Source organism: Balaenoptera borealis (assembly GCF_965194805.1).
Source record: "Balaenoptera borealis genome assembly, chromosome: 2".
Classification (NCBI taxonomy): domain Eukaryota; kingdom Metazoa; phylum Chordata; class Mammalia; order Artiodactyla; family Balaenopteridae; genus Balaenoptera; species Balaenoptera borealis.
In genome coordinates, this window is record NC_138867.1 from 63,707,661 (window position 1) to 63,723,501 (window position 15,841).

A 15,841-nucleotide genomic window follows, 5' to 3' on the forward strand; every position below is an offset into this window, starting at 1 on the left:
CATAATGATATATAATAGATTGAGGGCAGAAGCTGATATGAAAATCCATAGAGAATGTAGCAGTGCTGGGGATTTAAAAACTCTGAAACTGACACCTCCTTCTGTGTGCACTTGAAAGAATATATATTCTACTTTGGTTGGATGAAATGTTCTGTTAATATCAGTGTGGTCAAAATGGTTGATAGTGTTGTTCAGGTCTTCTGTATTCATACTGATTTTTTGTCTGCTTGTTTTGTCAGTTCCTGAGAATTGACAAAATGTTGAAATTTCCAACTTTAATTATGGATTTTTCTCTTTCTTCTTTTAGTTTTACCTTCATGTAGTTGGACATTCTTATTAAGTAGATATATATTTATGATATGTTTTCTTTGCGCTTTGAATTCTTTATCATTATGTAGTTTCCCTCATTATCGCTGGTATACTAATCCTTTTTTGTCATCTATTTTATCTGATATTATGACAACTATTCCAGCTTTCTTTTAATTCATGTTTTCATATTATATCTTTTTCTATTCTTTTACCTTTAACCTACTAATGTTTTTATATTTATAGTGACGTTTTTTGGTAGGCAATCTTTATTTGGGTCTTGCTTTTGCATCCAAGTTGGCAGTCTATCTATATTAATTGTGCATTTATGCCATTTACATTTATCGATCTGATTAGATTAGAATCTGTCTTTTTACAAACTATTTTCTGTTTGTTCCAACTGTTGTTTCTTTTTTATTCCTTTTTGTCTTCTGGATCAATTGAGTATTTGTAAATAATTTTATGTTCTCCTATGACTTCATTATTTCTGCCTCTTATCAAAATCTTTTTTAGTGATGCCTGAGTTTTTATAGTATACATTTTTAATTAATCTTGGTCTGTGTCCAAATTATAATATTCCTATTCATGTGTACTGTAAGGACCTCCCAAAAGATTACTCCCATTTTCTTCCCCAATTGTTTGTGCTATTTTTGTTAGGTATTTTATTTTTACATACACTAGAAATACACAATGCATTGCAATTACTTTTGCTTCAGACAGTTGTCTCTTATAAAAATTAAAAATAGAGAGAAATGAATTTTATAATGGACTTCATTAAAGCCATTTCAGCACTTTTCATTTTCTTATTTAGACCCATGTTTCTGTCTCATATCATAATTGTTTTGCCAGAAGAATTTTGTTAAATATTTCTTTTAGTACATGTCTGCTGGTAACCAGTCCTTTAGTTTTTCATTTTTGAAAGATATTTTTATTGGGTATAAAATTCTGAGTTCAGGTTTTTTTTTTTTTTTTTCCTTTCTGTATTTTAAACACATCACTTTGATGTATTCTGGCTTGCAGAGGTTTTGATGAGATGTCTGCTATAATTCTTGTTCTGTTTTTAAAGTATTTTTTTCTCTTTCTGCCTTCAAGTTTTTTTCCTTATTTCTGATTTTGGGCATTTTGATTATGATGTGCATGTTTGTGTGTTCATTTGTGTGTGTTTTGGTGTGTATCTTTAGTGTTCTCTAATGTTCTTGGATTTGTCATTTGGAGTATTTAGTTAATTTTGGAAAATTCTCAGTCATTATCTGTTCAGGTAATTCTTCTGCCACTTTTTCTTTTTTTTTTTTTTTTTTCTGAAATTCCTGTTATACGTATGTCAGGCTGCTTGATATTGTCCTTCAACTCTTAAGATGCTCTGTTCTTGTTTTGTCCACTCTTTTTTTTTATCCTTGCATTTCAGTTTGTATAGTTTCTATCTTCAAGTTCACCCTCAGCTGTACTGAGTGTATTGATGAGCTTGTCCAAGGTATTCTTCATGTCTATTACCATGGTTTTCATTTCTACCATAGTCATTTGGTTATTTTCTATAGCTTACTTATATGCTGAGAGTCCTCTTCATTCATGGTATCTACCTTTTTGACTGGAGTCTTGAACATATTAATCATAGTTATTTTAAATTTCTTATAGTGCTAGATACCTCAAAACTCAAGCTGTATTATTGTTCTGTGTTCTTTGTTGACAGAAGTGTCTTAGAGGCATATTTGTAGGAAAAAAATATATGTTCTTAAGTTTTCTCTTTGATAAGAGCATAACCTTGTGTAATATGATGAAAACAGTTTAATTGTGACCTAGAGTCTAACCAATGTTCACTTGACTTCTATTTTGCTTTAAATTAATTAGTTTTGCTGTTCAAAGGTAATTTGAAAATGGTTGGCTATTGGCTGAGTTTAGCTGTTTAATGCTTTCTAAATTGAATGGCAATTCAACTGTGAGATTTTAGTTGTCACTCAAGAAAATGTTTGACTAATCAAGTAAAAGTTTTAGTAAATTTTAGTCCTTATTTTCTTATTAGCTGCAAAATACTATTCTGTCAATTGTATCCTCCCTGACTTTTTCTAAAAGGAAGTATTTTAAAGAACCTAAATTATTACAAATGAAAAAATTTATAATCTTCTCATATAAGAAAGACTGAGCATTTGGGATTAATTTAATGTAAATAGTGGTATTCTATTGATTGATGATTAGCTTTCTTGGACAAGATGGAATTAAGATAATATCCTAGAGATAGTTTTATCACATGGTTAAAAACATCAGGATACACAGACAGGTCTCAGCATTTCTGTTACTAGCTCTGTTTTTGGATCATTTAACCTCTCTAAATCTGTTTATTCATCAGTAAAATGGAGTCAGTATTAGTGTCTACCTCATGGGGGTAATGTAAGCATTAAATGGGTTATGCATGTGTTTGCCATGGTTCCTGGCACATAATGTTGAACAAATGTTAACTTACTCCCTATTTTGTAATATCAGCTAAGTATAGAAGATCCAAAGCTTGAACCCAGGTTGTGGACTAGGTTTAAAATTGTCCAAGTTTAAAATTTCATTACATACAAACTTTATATTATGCCCCCTGCTTTTAGCAGAACACAGATGGAAAGAAGACAAAGTCTAGGGTCCCTTCCACCCTAGTTCTATGTATTTTAGTTTAGGCTAGTGAGTGTTCTTAATAGATTTTGTATCACAGACTCCACTGTGAATCTAAAATTTGTGACTCCTCTTCCTAAAAAGATACAAACATGCAAAATATTATGCACAATTTGGGTGGGTTCGTGGTGCTGCCTTTTAAAGCCTACTTATGGAACCCTGTTCTTGGGGAAAGAATTGATTTTGGCACAAAAGCATTAGGAGGAGAATGAGGCTGGTTTAGATAGCCTTGCATCTCAAAGTGACTAAGACAAGGAAAGCAGCTGTATTTCTTAGGTTCCTTTTTATTCTATTGCCTTTACATCATCTGCATCATCAGGAATTTTATGTATTACTTGATTCTGGTAGTAATGAAGTTACCAACCATGTCCCAGAAATTTTCAAGATTTTATCAGAAGCCAAATGTCACTTCTGTAAGCAGAATATTACTTCTGTGAGCAAAATTGTTTGCAGTGCAGTACTGTACTGGTGTAAGAGAGGTATCAACAAGTAACATTTATTGATTGTTTCCTATGTGCCTGTACATCCCCCACTAAGCACTTTACATGTATTATTTCATCCATATAAAGGTAGATTCCACTGTTATTCCTATTTTGCAAATAGAAAATCTCAGATTTAGGCCTAAATTTTCTTTGAAGTTACACAACTTTAACTGGAGGAGTCAGGATTCAAACTCAAATCTTTCTCTAAAGCTACATGCTCTTAACTACTATGGTGAGTTACCAAAGGTAAAACGTTTAGTACTTAAGTTGTACCCATTTATTGTGGTTAAGTGTAAAATTTCTGTTCTCCCTTTTAAAATAATGAAATACTTTGTCTTCCCTGATTCCTCAAACTGTAGTTGTGATTAATCTCTGTTATTGATATGTACTGTGAAATAAAAGATTTATGTGATCTTTATACAGTTTTTCTGAGATTTTTAATAATAATTTAGGGAAGGACATTTTTATGAAAGGTGTACTATAACTTGTCAGTATGTTATTTGAAGACAATTAAACCAAAAACAACTGGCTTATTTGAGATTAAGTTTTCCAATAGGCTTTGATCTGGAAGAGCCAGGATGGCAAGCAATAGGAAGCTTTTATTATTTAGTTATTTATTCTGATGAAGAAATTGGTTACATAGTTGGATCTATTATGAATAAATATTCAAAATACCACAAGTACTTCACTGTAAACTGAGGTGGATTACAATTTAAAACTACTTAGCTTAAATCAATTGATAGTGTTTTTCTAACTGTAGTTCTACTCTTTCTTCTTCGGATTAAAATGGCTGTGTACAAGCTGGGTTGTTTAAACAGTCTGCTTCGTAACCTCTTTCTATATACAAGACCCATCGCCTTTGCTTTTGGATGCCAATAGACATTGTCTACACCCGCAATGATGTTTTTTCTTCTGGACCTTTTCTGATTCTGGCTCTGGTACAGCCCTCCACTTGAGGGGTGGGGAGTGGTTATCTGGCCCTGTAAGAGCTTCACAGCCTTACCTGGCTCTTAAAGCAACTCAAATGAACTTGAAATTCATGTGATGATTGTATTGTTTAAGTTTACATTTTACAGAGTTTTCTACTATTTCGTATATGGGAAATTATTTATACTTAATGTGCTTTCTAGCATTATGACTACCTCAGTTTTTTTGCATATGTCTTTAATAAATTTTAGGCTTTTGGCAGGGAATTGCAACCCGGTATTGTAAAATCGTTTTCACAGGGGAGTCAGATTCACTTTTTTATATTGTTTTGATGTGAAGAACTATATTTTCAGTGACTGCTTGTGTAGTTAAAAACAAAGTAACCTTTTAAAAATTTGAATTTGATTTTACATTTGTAATAATTTGGACAGATTAGATAGAGGAAGATTTGTGCACTCTTGGAAGAGTCCAGATAGTTGAGTAAGTGCTGGCACATAGAGTTTAAATCTCAGAGAAAGTTGAAGTATTTTTAAAATAATCATTTATATTAGCATGGTAAATGTACACAAAATGAATTTTACTGTCTCCTTGTCCAGAAACAGGAAAGTTGGTTGATAAAATGAGGTAAACAAAGTCTTTTGAGAAAGATATTTAGCCTCCTTCAATAGTAAAAGTAGAAAAAATGAGTTTTAAAGACTCCGAGGTTTCCATTTCATCAACTTAGTATACTAGCTGTGCTTTTATAGGTACTAACTGTACCTATAAAAGAGGAAGGCGAACCAATTCTTACATTCCTCCATTTGTATTTGAGAGCAATGTTTTAGAAGCAGTTCCTTTTTAGTAGGACAGCTTAAGTTTTAAAACATATTCTGTACCTTGTAATAGATTTCTTAGAGGTTGTTATTAGGCAGTTTCAGCTTCTAGACTATATCTGTGAGCTTGGAACTAAGTAGAAAGATCCCTCTTGGGTAACTGAAATAGCTGTTGTGAAGCCTTTAGAATTAGTCTATTTATGAAGCCCTTATTCAGAGAATGTATTACATATATAATTTTAACCATTCTGATATTCTGGTTTCTTGGTACATAGATAATAAAGCAAGATAATAATTAACAAGAAAAAAGAAAATATCTATGAACCATGCTCATATAAACAAATGATAAATAAATGAAGTGGAAGGGACAAATCTTCTCTAATGAAGACTTCCAAAAATGTGTTTTGGGGTTGGAATAGTCACTGGGATGAACAGGAATGGAGTAAACTTAGGACATTTGAAAATCTTGCCAAACAAATCAAATTCAACAGTATGTTTAAAGATACTGTGTTATGATCAAGTGGGTGCAGCTTATTCTTGGAATTCAAGGTTGGTTTAATATTAGAAAATTAGTTATTGTAATTCACCATATTACAAACTAAAATAGAAAAACCATATGATCATCTTAATTGATGCAGAAAAAGCATTTGACAAAATCTAACAACAATCACTTTGATGATAAAAACAATAAACTGGGAATAAAAGGTAGCTTTCTCAACTTGATAAAGGGCATCTGTAAAAAACTGTAACAGCTAACATCATACTTAATGGTGAAAGACTGAAAGGGGTTTCTGCTTAAGATCAAGAACAAGACACGGATGTTCACTCTCACCACTTATATTCAAATTGAAATGGAAGTTCTAGCCAGTATAAACAGGCTGGAAAACCAAGTAACAGGCATCAAATTAGAAAGGAAAAAGTAAAACTGTCTTTATTCACAGATTACATAATCATCTATGCAGAAAATATAAATGGAGAGATAATATCTTGTTAATGGATTGGAAGACTCAACATTATGATGATGTGAATTCTCTCAAAATGGATCTATAGATGCAATGCAATCCCAATAAAAATCCCTGCATGTTGTTTTACAGAAATGAACAAGGTGATTCTAAAATGTATATAGAAATGTAATAGTCTAGAATAGCCAAAACAACTGCGAAAAAGGACAACAAATTTGGAAGATTAACACTACAAATTTGAAGACTTATTAGAAAACCCAGGTAATTGTATTGACATAAATGTTGAAATATAGAACAGTGAGACAGAATAGAGTGTCCAGAAATAAATGCACCCATATATAGATTACTGATTTTTTAGAAAGGTACAAAAGTAATGGCAGTATAGAAAGGACAGTCTTTTTAAGAAATTATGCTGGAATAATTGCATACCTGTATGCAAAAAAGAACTTTAATCCATACCTCATACTATATTTTAAAAATTAACTAAAAAAGGGACATAGACTTAAATGTAAAACCAAAAAATATAAAACTTCTGGAGAAAGACAAGAAAAAGAACTTTGTGTCCTTGTCTTTGGCACAGATTTCTTAGATACAGCAATAAAATCAAGATCCATAAAAGAACAAATTGATAAGTTTTGTCTTTTTATGAACTCCAATTTTTCTTCTTTAAAAGACACTCTTGGGATTTCCCTGGTGGCACAGTGGTTAAGAATCTGCCTGCCAATGAAGGGGACACGGGTTTGAGCCCTGGTCCGGGAAGATCCCACATACTGCGGAGCAACTAAGCCCCACTCACCACAACTACTGAGCCTGCTCTCTAAAGCCCATGTGCCACAACTACTGAAGCCCACATGCCACAACTACTGAAGCCCATGAGCCTAGAGCCCGTGCTCTGCAACGAGAGAAGCCACTGCAATGAGAATCCCACGCACTGCAACGAAGAGTAGCCCCCGCTCGCCGCAACTAGAGAAAGCCCACACGCAGCAACGAAGACCCAACACAGCCAAAAATATAATTAATTAATTTTAAAAAAAAAGTTAAACTTATACCTATGTGTTCTAGCCATTCCACTTCTAGATAGTTACCCAGGAGAAAAAGAAATATATGTTCACATGTAGACATATGCATGAATGTCCATGGCAGCTTTATTTATAGAAGTAAAAAACTAGAAACAATCCAACTGATCATCAACAGGTGAATGAATAAACAAACTGTGGTGTACTGTACAATGGAATACTACTCAGCAATGAAAAAGAATGGACTTTTGTTACATGTAGCAACATGAGTGAATCTGAAAATGTGCTGAATGAAAGAAGGCAGACAAGAAAAAAGTGTATACTGTATGATCCCATTTAAATAAAACTCTTAAAATATGAAACTGTAGTGACTGAAAGTAGTGGGTGGGGAGGGAGGGATTAACCAGGAACACAAGGAAAATTTTGGAATATGTTCACTGTTTTGATTAGAGAAGGTTCATAGTTATATACTTATGTCAAACCTTACCGAATTGTATATTTTAAATACTTGCAGTTTATTGTATGTTAATTATAATTCAGTGAAGCTATTTAATAAAAAATAAAAGGAAAACAAAATAATTTTTCTTTTGCCAAGATGTTTTGTTGGGCAGTTGGAAATTGAAAGGACAAAGTGAGGCTGGAATAATAATAACAACATTGTCTAGTATTTGGATAAACGGTTCACATACATTATTATGTTATTATTTTAATTTCAAGTCTCAGGTAGTTGCCACTGATATTTTTAAAAATATTTTTTAATGTTTGAATGTCAGTCTACAAGTGAATGTAAAGGCATTGAGAACAATGACATTTTCCCCTTTCTTTTTCTCCCTACTCTCTTTCTTTTTAAAAACAGGAGTGACAGTTCATTCAGATTCTTTGTATTCTTTTTCGTCTATATTTGTCAGTTTGCTGTGCATGTACTCCAGGCTGCAGGATTTCATAATTGGGGTAACTGGTAAGTCATTTACTTTAATTACTCTAGTTATAATCTGTTCATCTAGTATCTTAATATAATTTTTGGATTCCTAAAAATATTTGACATAGAAAAACCAGATTAGCAAAAGTATACAAATAATAAAAAATGCAATTTTAAAGTTTCCTAAGGAATAACCTTTGAAGGAATTTAAGAAAAGGGTACCTGTTATGTGTAAAGTGCTATTTTAGGTATACAAACATATTTTCATACACACACAAATGCGTGTGCGCACACATACACACACATCTTTGAAAAGTGGAGTCACTGCATGCACATATATGGATATATCTTTAAACAAATAGAATCGTTCTTAGCATGGCAAAATGCTTACTCAGTGGGGGACCCTTAGAAACTGAGACTATTTGGACACAGGTTAGAAGGTCATAGATTTATATCTTTCTTCAGACACTCTGGAGCAAACATTCCTTGAATGAAATGGTGCATAGAAGAGTACCTATGTATAAAATCATCCCTCCCTCTCTTCTTTCTCTTACAACCATTGCGAACAGTTGAATTTTTATAAGCTAAAAGCATGTGCGAGGCAACTTTGCTGCGCTACATACATAAACTGAAATGATCATGTAACTAGAGTGTATTTGAAGACTTACATTTAGTATGCTACTACTGAATTAGAGTAGTCACTGGAAGTCAGACAACTGTTGATAGCTTTGCAGATCTAACGGGCATATATACATGCAGAGAATTTATTTGGGTATTTTAAATCAGTTCTAGGAAAGAGTAGCATTCATTATGATTTTAAAAAGTGTTTAGTCTTTAGCATTTGAGAGAAAGAAAATGTTTTAAATGTTTAATTTAAAACATACACTGCTTATGTTAACAGCACTTTTTGTATTCTAATGAAACGTAAATAATTTCTTTTGCTTTTTTTTTTTTTTTAAATAAGTTTATTTATTTTTGGCTGCATTGGGTCTTTGTTGCTGTGCGCAGGCTTTCTCTAGTTGTGGTGAGTGGGGGCTGCTCTTCGTTCTGGTGCACGGGCTTCTCATTGCGGTGACTTCTCTTGTTGTGGAGCACAGGCTCTAGGTGCACGGGCTCCAGTAGTTGTAGCACGCGGGCTCAGTAGTTGTGGCTTGCAGGCTCTAGAGCGCAGGCTCAGTATTTGTGGCGCACAGGCTTAGTTGCTCCGCGGCATGTGGGATCTTCCCAGACCAGGGCTCTAACCCGTGTCCCCTGCATTGGCAGGTGGATTCTGAACCACTGCGCCACCAAGGAAGCCCTTCTTTTGCTTTTTAGAACAGACTTAGAAAAAAGTGTTAAAATTGAGCACAGCAGCATGTGAGGTGACTAAATAGCACAGGAATCTGCTAATGAGGGTGCATACAAGGTGACCTGTTGTAAGGTAGACCTCATGTAATTTAGCAGACTTTAAAAAATTAGACTCTTTATTTTGAGGTAATTGTAGAGTCACAGACAGTTATAAGAAATAATGCAGAGAGATCCCAGGTATCCTTTATCCAGTTTTCCCCAGTGGTAACGTATTGTAAAACTATGGTATAATATAAAAATCAGGATCTTGACAATGATACAGTGAAGACACAGGACATTCCCATCACCAAAGGATCCTTTATGCTGCCCTTTATAGCCACACTCACTTCCCTCCTGAACCCCAGCAATCACTAATCTGCTTGTCATTTCAAGAACGTTATATAAATGGAATCGTACAGTTTGTAAACTGTAGCTTTTTTCGCTAAGCATAGTGCTCTGGAGATTCATCCAGGTTGCTGTGTCTCAGTAGTTCATCCCTTTTTATTCCTGAGCAGCATCCATGGTATGGATGGACCACAGTTTGTTTAACCGTTCACCAGTTGAGGGACCTTGGACTGTTCCTGGTTTGGGGCTATTCTGCTAAAAACATTCGTGAACAAGTTTTTGTGTGAACATAAGTTTTCATTTCTCTGTGATAAATACCCAAGAGAAGAGTGTAATTGTTGGTTCATATGGAAGTTGCATGTTTAGTGTTTTTAAATTTTTATTTATTTACTTATTTATTTTTAGATGATTTTTTTTTTTTTTGGCTGCACACTACAACCTGTGGGATCTTAGTTCCCTGACCAGGGATTGAACCCGGGCCCTTGGTAATGAGAGCCAAGGGAGTCCTAACCACTGGGCCCGCTAGGGAATTCCCTGTTCAGTGTTTTTAAAAAACTGACAGTATTTTCCAGAATGGCTGTACCATTTTACAGTCCCAACTACAACATATGAGTGATTCAGCCTCCACATCCTCACCAGCCTCTGGTGTTGCCAGTACTTTTTTTTTAAGTTGTTCTGATAGGTGTGTAGTGGTATCTCGCTGTGGTTTTAATATTTATTTCCTTAATGACTCATGATGTTTTATCTTTTCACGTGCTTATTTGTCATCTGTATATCCTCTTGGTGAAACGTCTCTTCATGTCTTTGCCCATTTTCTTTTTTTTTGGTTGCGCTGGTCTTCATTGATGCGCATGGGCTTTTCTCTAGTTGCGGCAAGTGGGGGGTTACTCTTCGTTGCGGTGCGCGGCCTTCTCGTTGTGGTGGTGGCTTCTCTTGTTGTGGAGCGCGGGCTCTAGGTGCGCAGGCTTCAGTAGTTGCAGCACGCAGGCTCAGTAGTTGCGGCACTCGGGCCCCAGAGTGCGTGGGCTTCAGTAGTTGTGGTGCGCAGGTTCTAGAGTGCGTGGGCTTCAGTAGTTGTGGCATGTAGGCTCAGTCGTTGTGGTGCAGGGCTTAGTTGCCCTGCGGCATGTGGGATCTTCCCGGACCAGGGATCGAACCCGTGTCCCCTGCATTGGCAGGTGGATTCTTAACCACTGACCACCAGGGAAGTCCTTTGCCCATTTTCTAATTGAAACTTTTTAATTTTAAGAATTTATTTTTACTGTTGAGCTTTGAAGTTTCTTTATATATTTTGGATACTAGCCCTTTGTTGAATATGTGGTTCTCAAATATTATTTTACATAATTCAGCAGAATTTAAAATGAACTTTAAAAAATAATAATGAAATCATAGGCTTAAAAAATGTAGAATCTCGTGGTACACACTTAAGGCTCTGGATTTTGGTGTTTAGGTTTGAATTCAGACTGTGCTGTTTTTATTAGCTGTGTGACCTTGGGCAAGTTACTGAATAATCTTGGTGACTCAGTCTCTTATCCTTCAAATAGGGATGAAAAATAGCATATATCATAGCGGGTTGTTGTGAGAATTAAATGAGTTAATACACGTAAAGAACTTGGATGTTGCCTGGATCATAAGTGCTGAAAATGTGTTAGTTATTATGCTGTTTTTAAAAATTGTGCGTTAACTTATTTGCCTAATTTTAGTTTTCTTCTTTTAATTTCATAGCGGTTGGATTTCATCCCTTACTGGTCTCAACAAAAGTATTCCTGTTGGAATCATGATGATAATCATAGCAGCACTTTTCACAGCATCAGCAGTCATCTCACTAGTTATGTTTAAAAAGGTAAGTGAAATTTTATGTCTGTAAATTTTTTTAGTGAACCTGATATTCAGTTCTCATTTTCCCATTTTGCTCTTTATTTAGTGTAACCTCAAGCCATTTGGTTGTTGTTCTTATGCAGGTTTGCTCTCTGAGGATTACTTTTTACAATTAAAAGTTATGCATAGATAAATTTTAGAGAATTGCATCACATTTAATGTTTCCTGTAGATAGGGAATATTTTTAAATTCCGTTAACTGAAGGCTTCTTTTATCAATTGAAGAGTCAATCTCATTTTTAAAATTTGTACCTTTTTATATATTCTGATTTCTTTTTTTGAATATGAAACATAGTAGACCGATTAGTAAATAGAAGTAAAACTCTTGTGTGGTATGTGCATTTTATTTGTACTTAAAATTTAAAGACACTAAATTATTTTATCTAAGAGTATAAAGTGAGCTGGTAACAGATTCAGGCTGGATTATGGACTGAATTTTATTTTTAGTAACTGCCCAATTATCTTAGCTATACAGTTGGCCCTCTATATCCACATGTTCCACATCCTCTAATTTGAGCAACTGTGGATTGAAAATACTAGGGGAAAAAAAAATTCCAGGAAGTTCCAAAAAGCAAAACTTGAATTTGCCACACAATGGCAACTATTTACATAGTATTTACATTGTTTTTACAACTATTTATATAACATTTACATTATATTAGGTTTTATAAGTAATCTAGAGATGATTTCAAGTGTACGTATGGGACAGATGTGGGGAGGATGTGTGCAGGTTATTTGCAAATACTATGCCACTTTGTATAAGGGACTTGAACACCCTCAGATTTTGGTACCCATGGGCGTGGGGATGAGGGTATCATGGAACCTATACCCACAGATGCTGAGAGACGACTGCACCTCCTCCTGTAGAATTCCCATGGCTGTTTTCACTGCCTTAAAGAAAATCATTCCATAGGGTAGGAGAAAGGTCAGGTTTTTTTATATATAAAGTTTTATCATGCCTTGGGTATGTGTTTTTGATATTCTGCACATGTTCCAACATAATATAGAGACCCTGTGAATAACACCTATGTTTTAAAATAATACTTTTTGGTGGGTCTCACATTAAGGAAAATAAGTCCTTAAAACATTTTTTCTTTGTTTTTTTTTTTTACTCTATGGCAACTTGAGAATATGTACAAGGATTGCACAGAAATAACTGTACCTTATATTTAAGAAAACTGCGTTCTTGAAATATTTTGCTTGTACATTTGTCTTTAATCCTTCCTAAAACTCTGTGAAACCTAGGCTATGTTCTTTCTGTCCATATTTTGCTACTCATTTTCCCTCTTAAAAGCTTTTACTTCTTTTTAGAAATACCCATATATAACTATTGAAACTCCACTTTCTAAAGTTACTAGATCCTATACCAGCCTTTTTTTCCGTTTTCCTCCTCCTTGGACTCTGAAGCCTTCTATTCTACAGGTGGCCCCTCCTCCTCAGCCTTTGTGGTTATGTTCTGATTCTCCTGCCTCTGAGGCTAGTCTTTCTCCTTCATTTCTTTGTTCAGCTCTTAAGTAAAAGTCTTCTTAAATGCAGTCAGGTCTCTGCTCTTTGTGCTTGCTCTACAGTATTTTTACCTTGGGAATTTCAACCTCCCTCATTGTTTCAGTTTCTTCCCTACATGCATGAACTAGAATGTTGGAGTTGAAAGACAATGCTTTACACAGACATTTAGTTGCATCTTCAGGTGGCTGTTTATATCTCCAGTTGATTGGTATCATCATCTCACAGTAATGCATCATAAACTCATTCTTTTCTCAGAACCAGCACTGCTTCCAGAAGTTCTGATTCATATTCAAGAAACATTTATTAACACCACATATTGTATGATTCCACTTATATGAAATGTCCAAAATAGATAAATCTATACAGACAGAAAGTAGATTCGTGGTTGCCTATAACCAGAGGTGGGGTAGATGGTGACTGCAAATGGTTATAGAATTTCTTTTTTGGGGTGATGATAAGAAAGGTCTATGAATATACTAAAAACCATTGAATTGTACACTTTACAAGGGTAAATTGTATAGTGTACAACATTTATCTCAATGAAGCTGTGTTTTAAAAAGGAAATTTATTAAGTACCTTTTATAAATGAGTGGTTCTAAGTACTTTTTCATGTGATTCCATTTAAAACTTGTCAGTACTTTGTCAGTGCTTCCATTACTTTTTTACTCACTTTCCTAGATACTTTCTTAGTGTCTGTTTCATCTTTCTCTTCCTTTCCATTTCCAACCTCAGCTAACCCAGAGATCTGTTTACAGGTCGCTCATACCCCACTCCCACTTCTTTCAGTTCACTTTATGTATAGTTACTATTTTAATCTAAAAAAAATCCCAAACAAACCCAGCACTCTGAAGATTTTTTTTTTTTAATTTATTTATTTAATTTATTTATTTTTGGCTGCATTGGGTCTTTGTTGCTGCGTGCGGACCTTCTCTAGTTGCTGTGAGCGGGGGCTACTCTTCGTTGCGGTGCGCGGGCTTCTCATTGCAGTGGCTTCTCCCGTTGCGGAGCAGGGGCTCCAGGCGCGCGGGCTTCAGTAGTTGTGGCTCACGGGCCTAGTTGCTCCGTGGCATGTGGGATCCTCCCGGAACAGGGCTCAAACCCGTGTCCCCTGCATTGGCAGGCAGATTCTTAACCACTGTGCCACCAGGGAAGCCCTGAAGATTTTTGAAGTGGACTTCAGGTTGGGGAATGGGATTGTGGTGGTAGTGGTAGTAGGGCTGGTGGTGACCTTTCACAACTCCCGGATCCAGACTTTAAACTCCATTCAAAGTTACTGCTTGGTTTCTTTAAATACATCACGTACATTCCTTTGTCTCAGTTTTTGTTCATGGTATGCTTCTTGACCTCTGGGTTACTGTATCTTCTCTGCCAGTTGAAGACTTACAAGTCCTCTTTCAAGACCTAGTTCCAGTCTCATATTCTTTGTCTGTGAAATAAGGAATTTAGATGAGATGATTTTATGAAGTACAATAAATGGAGATAATATAAACTAAAATGTAGTTTGAGCCAGCTTTCATATTTGTAACGGCAAGGATTTCTTTTAATTTGATAGAAATTGAGATCCAATGAAAACACCTGATTTTTCTTTTTATTTTCTTTTCCATACTTGCTCAAAACTTGCTGTTTTTTTCTTCCCTTCCAATTTCATTGAGATATAATTGACATACAGCACTGTATAAGTTTAAGGTGTACAGCATAATGATTTGACTTATATACGTCATGAAATGATTTTTAATAAGTATAGCAAACATTCATCATCTCATATAGATACAAAATTAAAATTTTTAAAACGTTTTTCCTTGTGACGAGAACTCTTAGGATTTACTCTCGTAACAATTTTCATATATAACATACAGCACTGCTAATTATATTTATCATGTTGTGCATTACATCTCTAGTACTTATTTATCTTGTAACTGGAAGTTTGTACCTTTTTGACTATCTTTATCCAATTCCCCTTCTCCCACCCCCTGCCTCTCATAACTACAAATCTGATCTCTTTTTCTATGAGTTTATTTGTTTTTGAAGTATAATTGACCTACAACACTGTGTTAGTTTCTGGTACACAACATAGTGATCTGATATTTCTGTATGTTTCAAAATGATCATCACAGTAAGTCTAGTTACCATCTGTCATCATATAACGGTATTCTATTATTGACTATATTCCCCACACTGTACATTTTAAAAGAAAAAAGTCCTTTGGGGCTATGTAGCCATAGTTTATAACCACTAGGAGTCAGGCTTTCCATAAGCAGTTAATGCCCTCTAAAAGTTATCTGTGCACACTGTTTTGGCTCTAGAATAGTTGCTTTTTATTAGGCTATTCTGTGTCTCCAGTACCAGCTAAACGGTGCTCTGTGGTATATATTTATTTCGATGGCAATGAATACAATTTTGAGAATTTTGTTGACATTCTGAAGTCCTGCATAATTTGGAGTTAGCTAATCACTGGTGTCTAAAGTGCCCAGTATGAGCACTATGGTATCTTTGTTTTCCCCATAGTGTCATCTTATAATCCAAATTTAAAATAATTGAAATGCAAGAATATCTGTCTCTTGTACCTCTTCATAGATAAGGGAATAGTTTAATCCTTACCTTTCGCAGATAGATTTTTAAAATTTTCTTTTAGATTATTCCCAAACAATATTTTTTTACAGGCCCATCTTTTTATAGTAAGCTATTAGAAAGAATTAAATAATAGTTTTGGGCTA

At 34.7% G+C, this 15,841-nt stretch overlaps 1 protein-coding gene across 7 annotated transcripts in view; it reads left to right on the forward strand.

The window, feature by feature from the left end:
• Positions 1 to 15,841, forward strand: part of SCAMP1 (secretory carrier membrane protein 1) — a 104,536-nt gene that overhangs the window by 71,657 nt on the left and 17,038 nt on the right. For 6 of the 7 annotated variants that reach the window (XM_082378325.1, XM_082378320.1, XM_082378319.1 and 3 more), the window contains 2 exons: positions 8,011 to 8,112; positions 11,470 to 11,587. In XM_082378325.1, coding sequence (XP_082234451.1) covers positions 8,011 to 8,112; positions 11,470 to 11,587 — 220 coding nt within the window. The remainder of the gene's footprint in view (positions 1 to 8,010; positions 8,113 to 11,469; positions 11,588 to 15,841) is intronic. The other variant, XM_082378321.1, reaches the window with a different exon arrangement.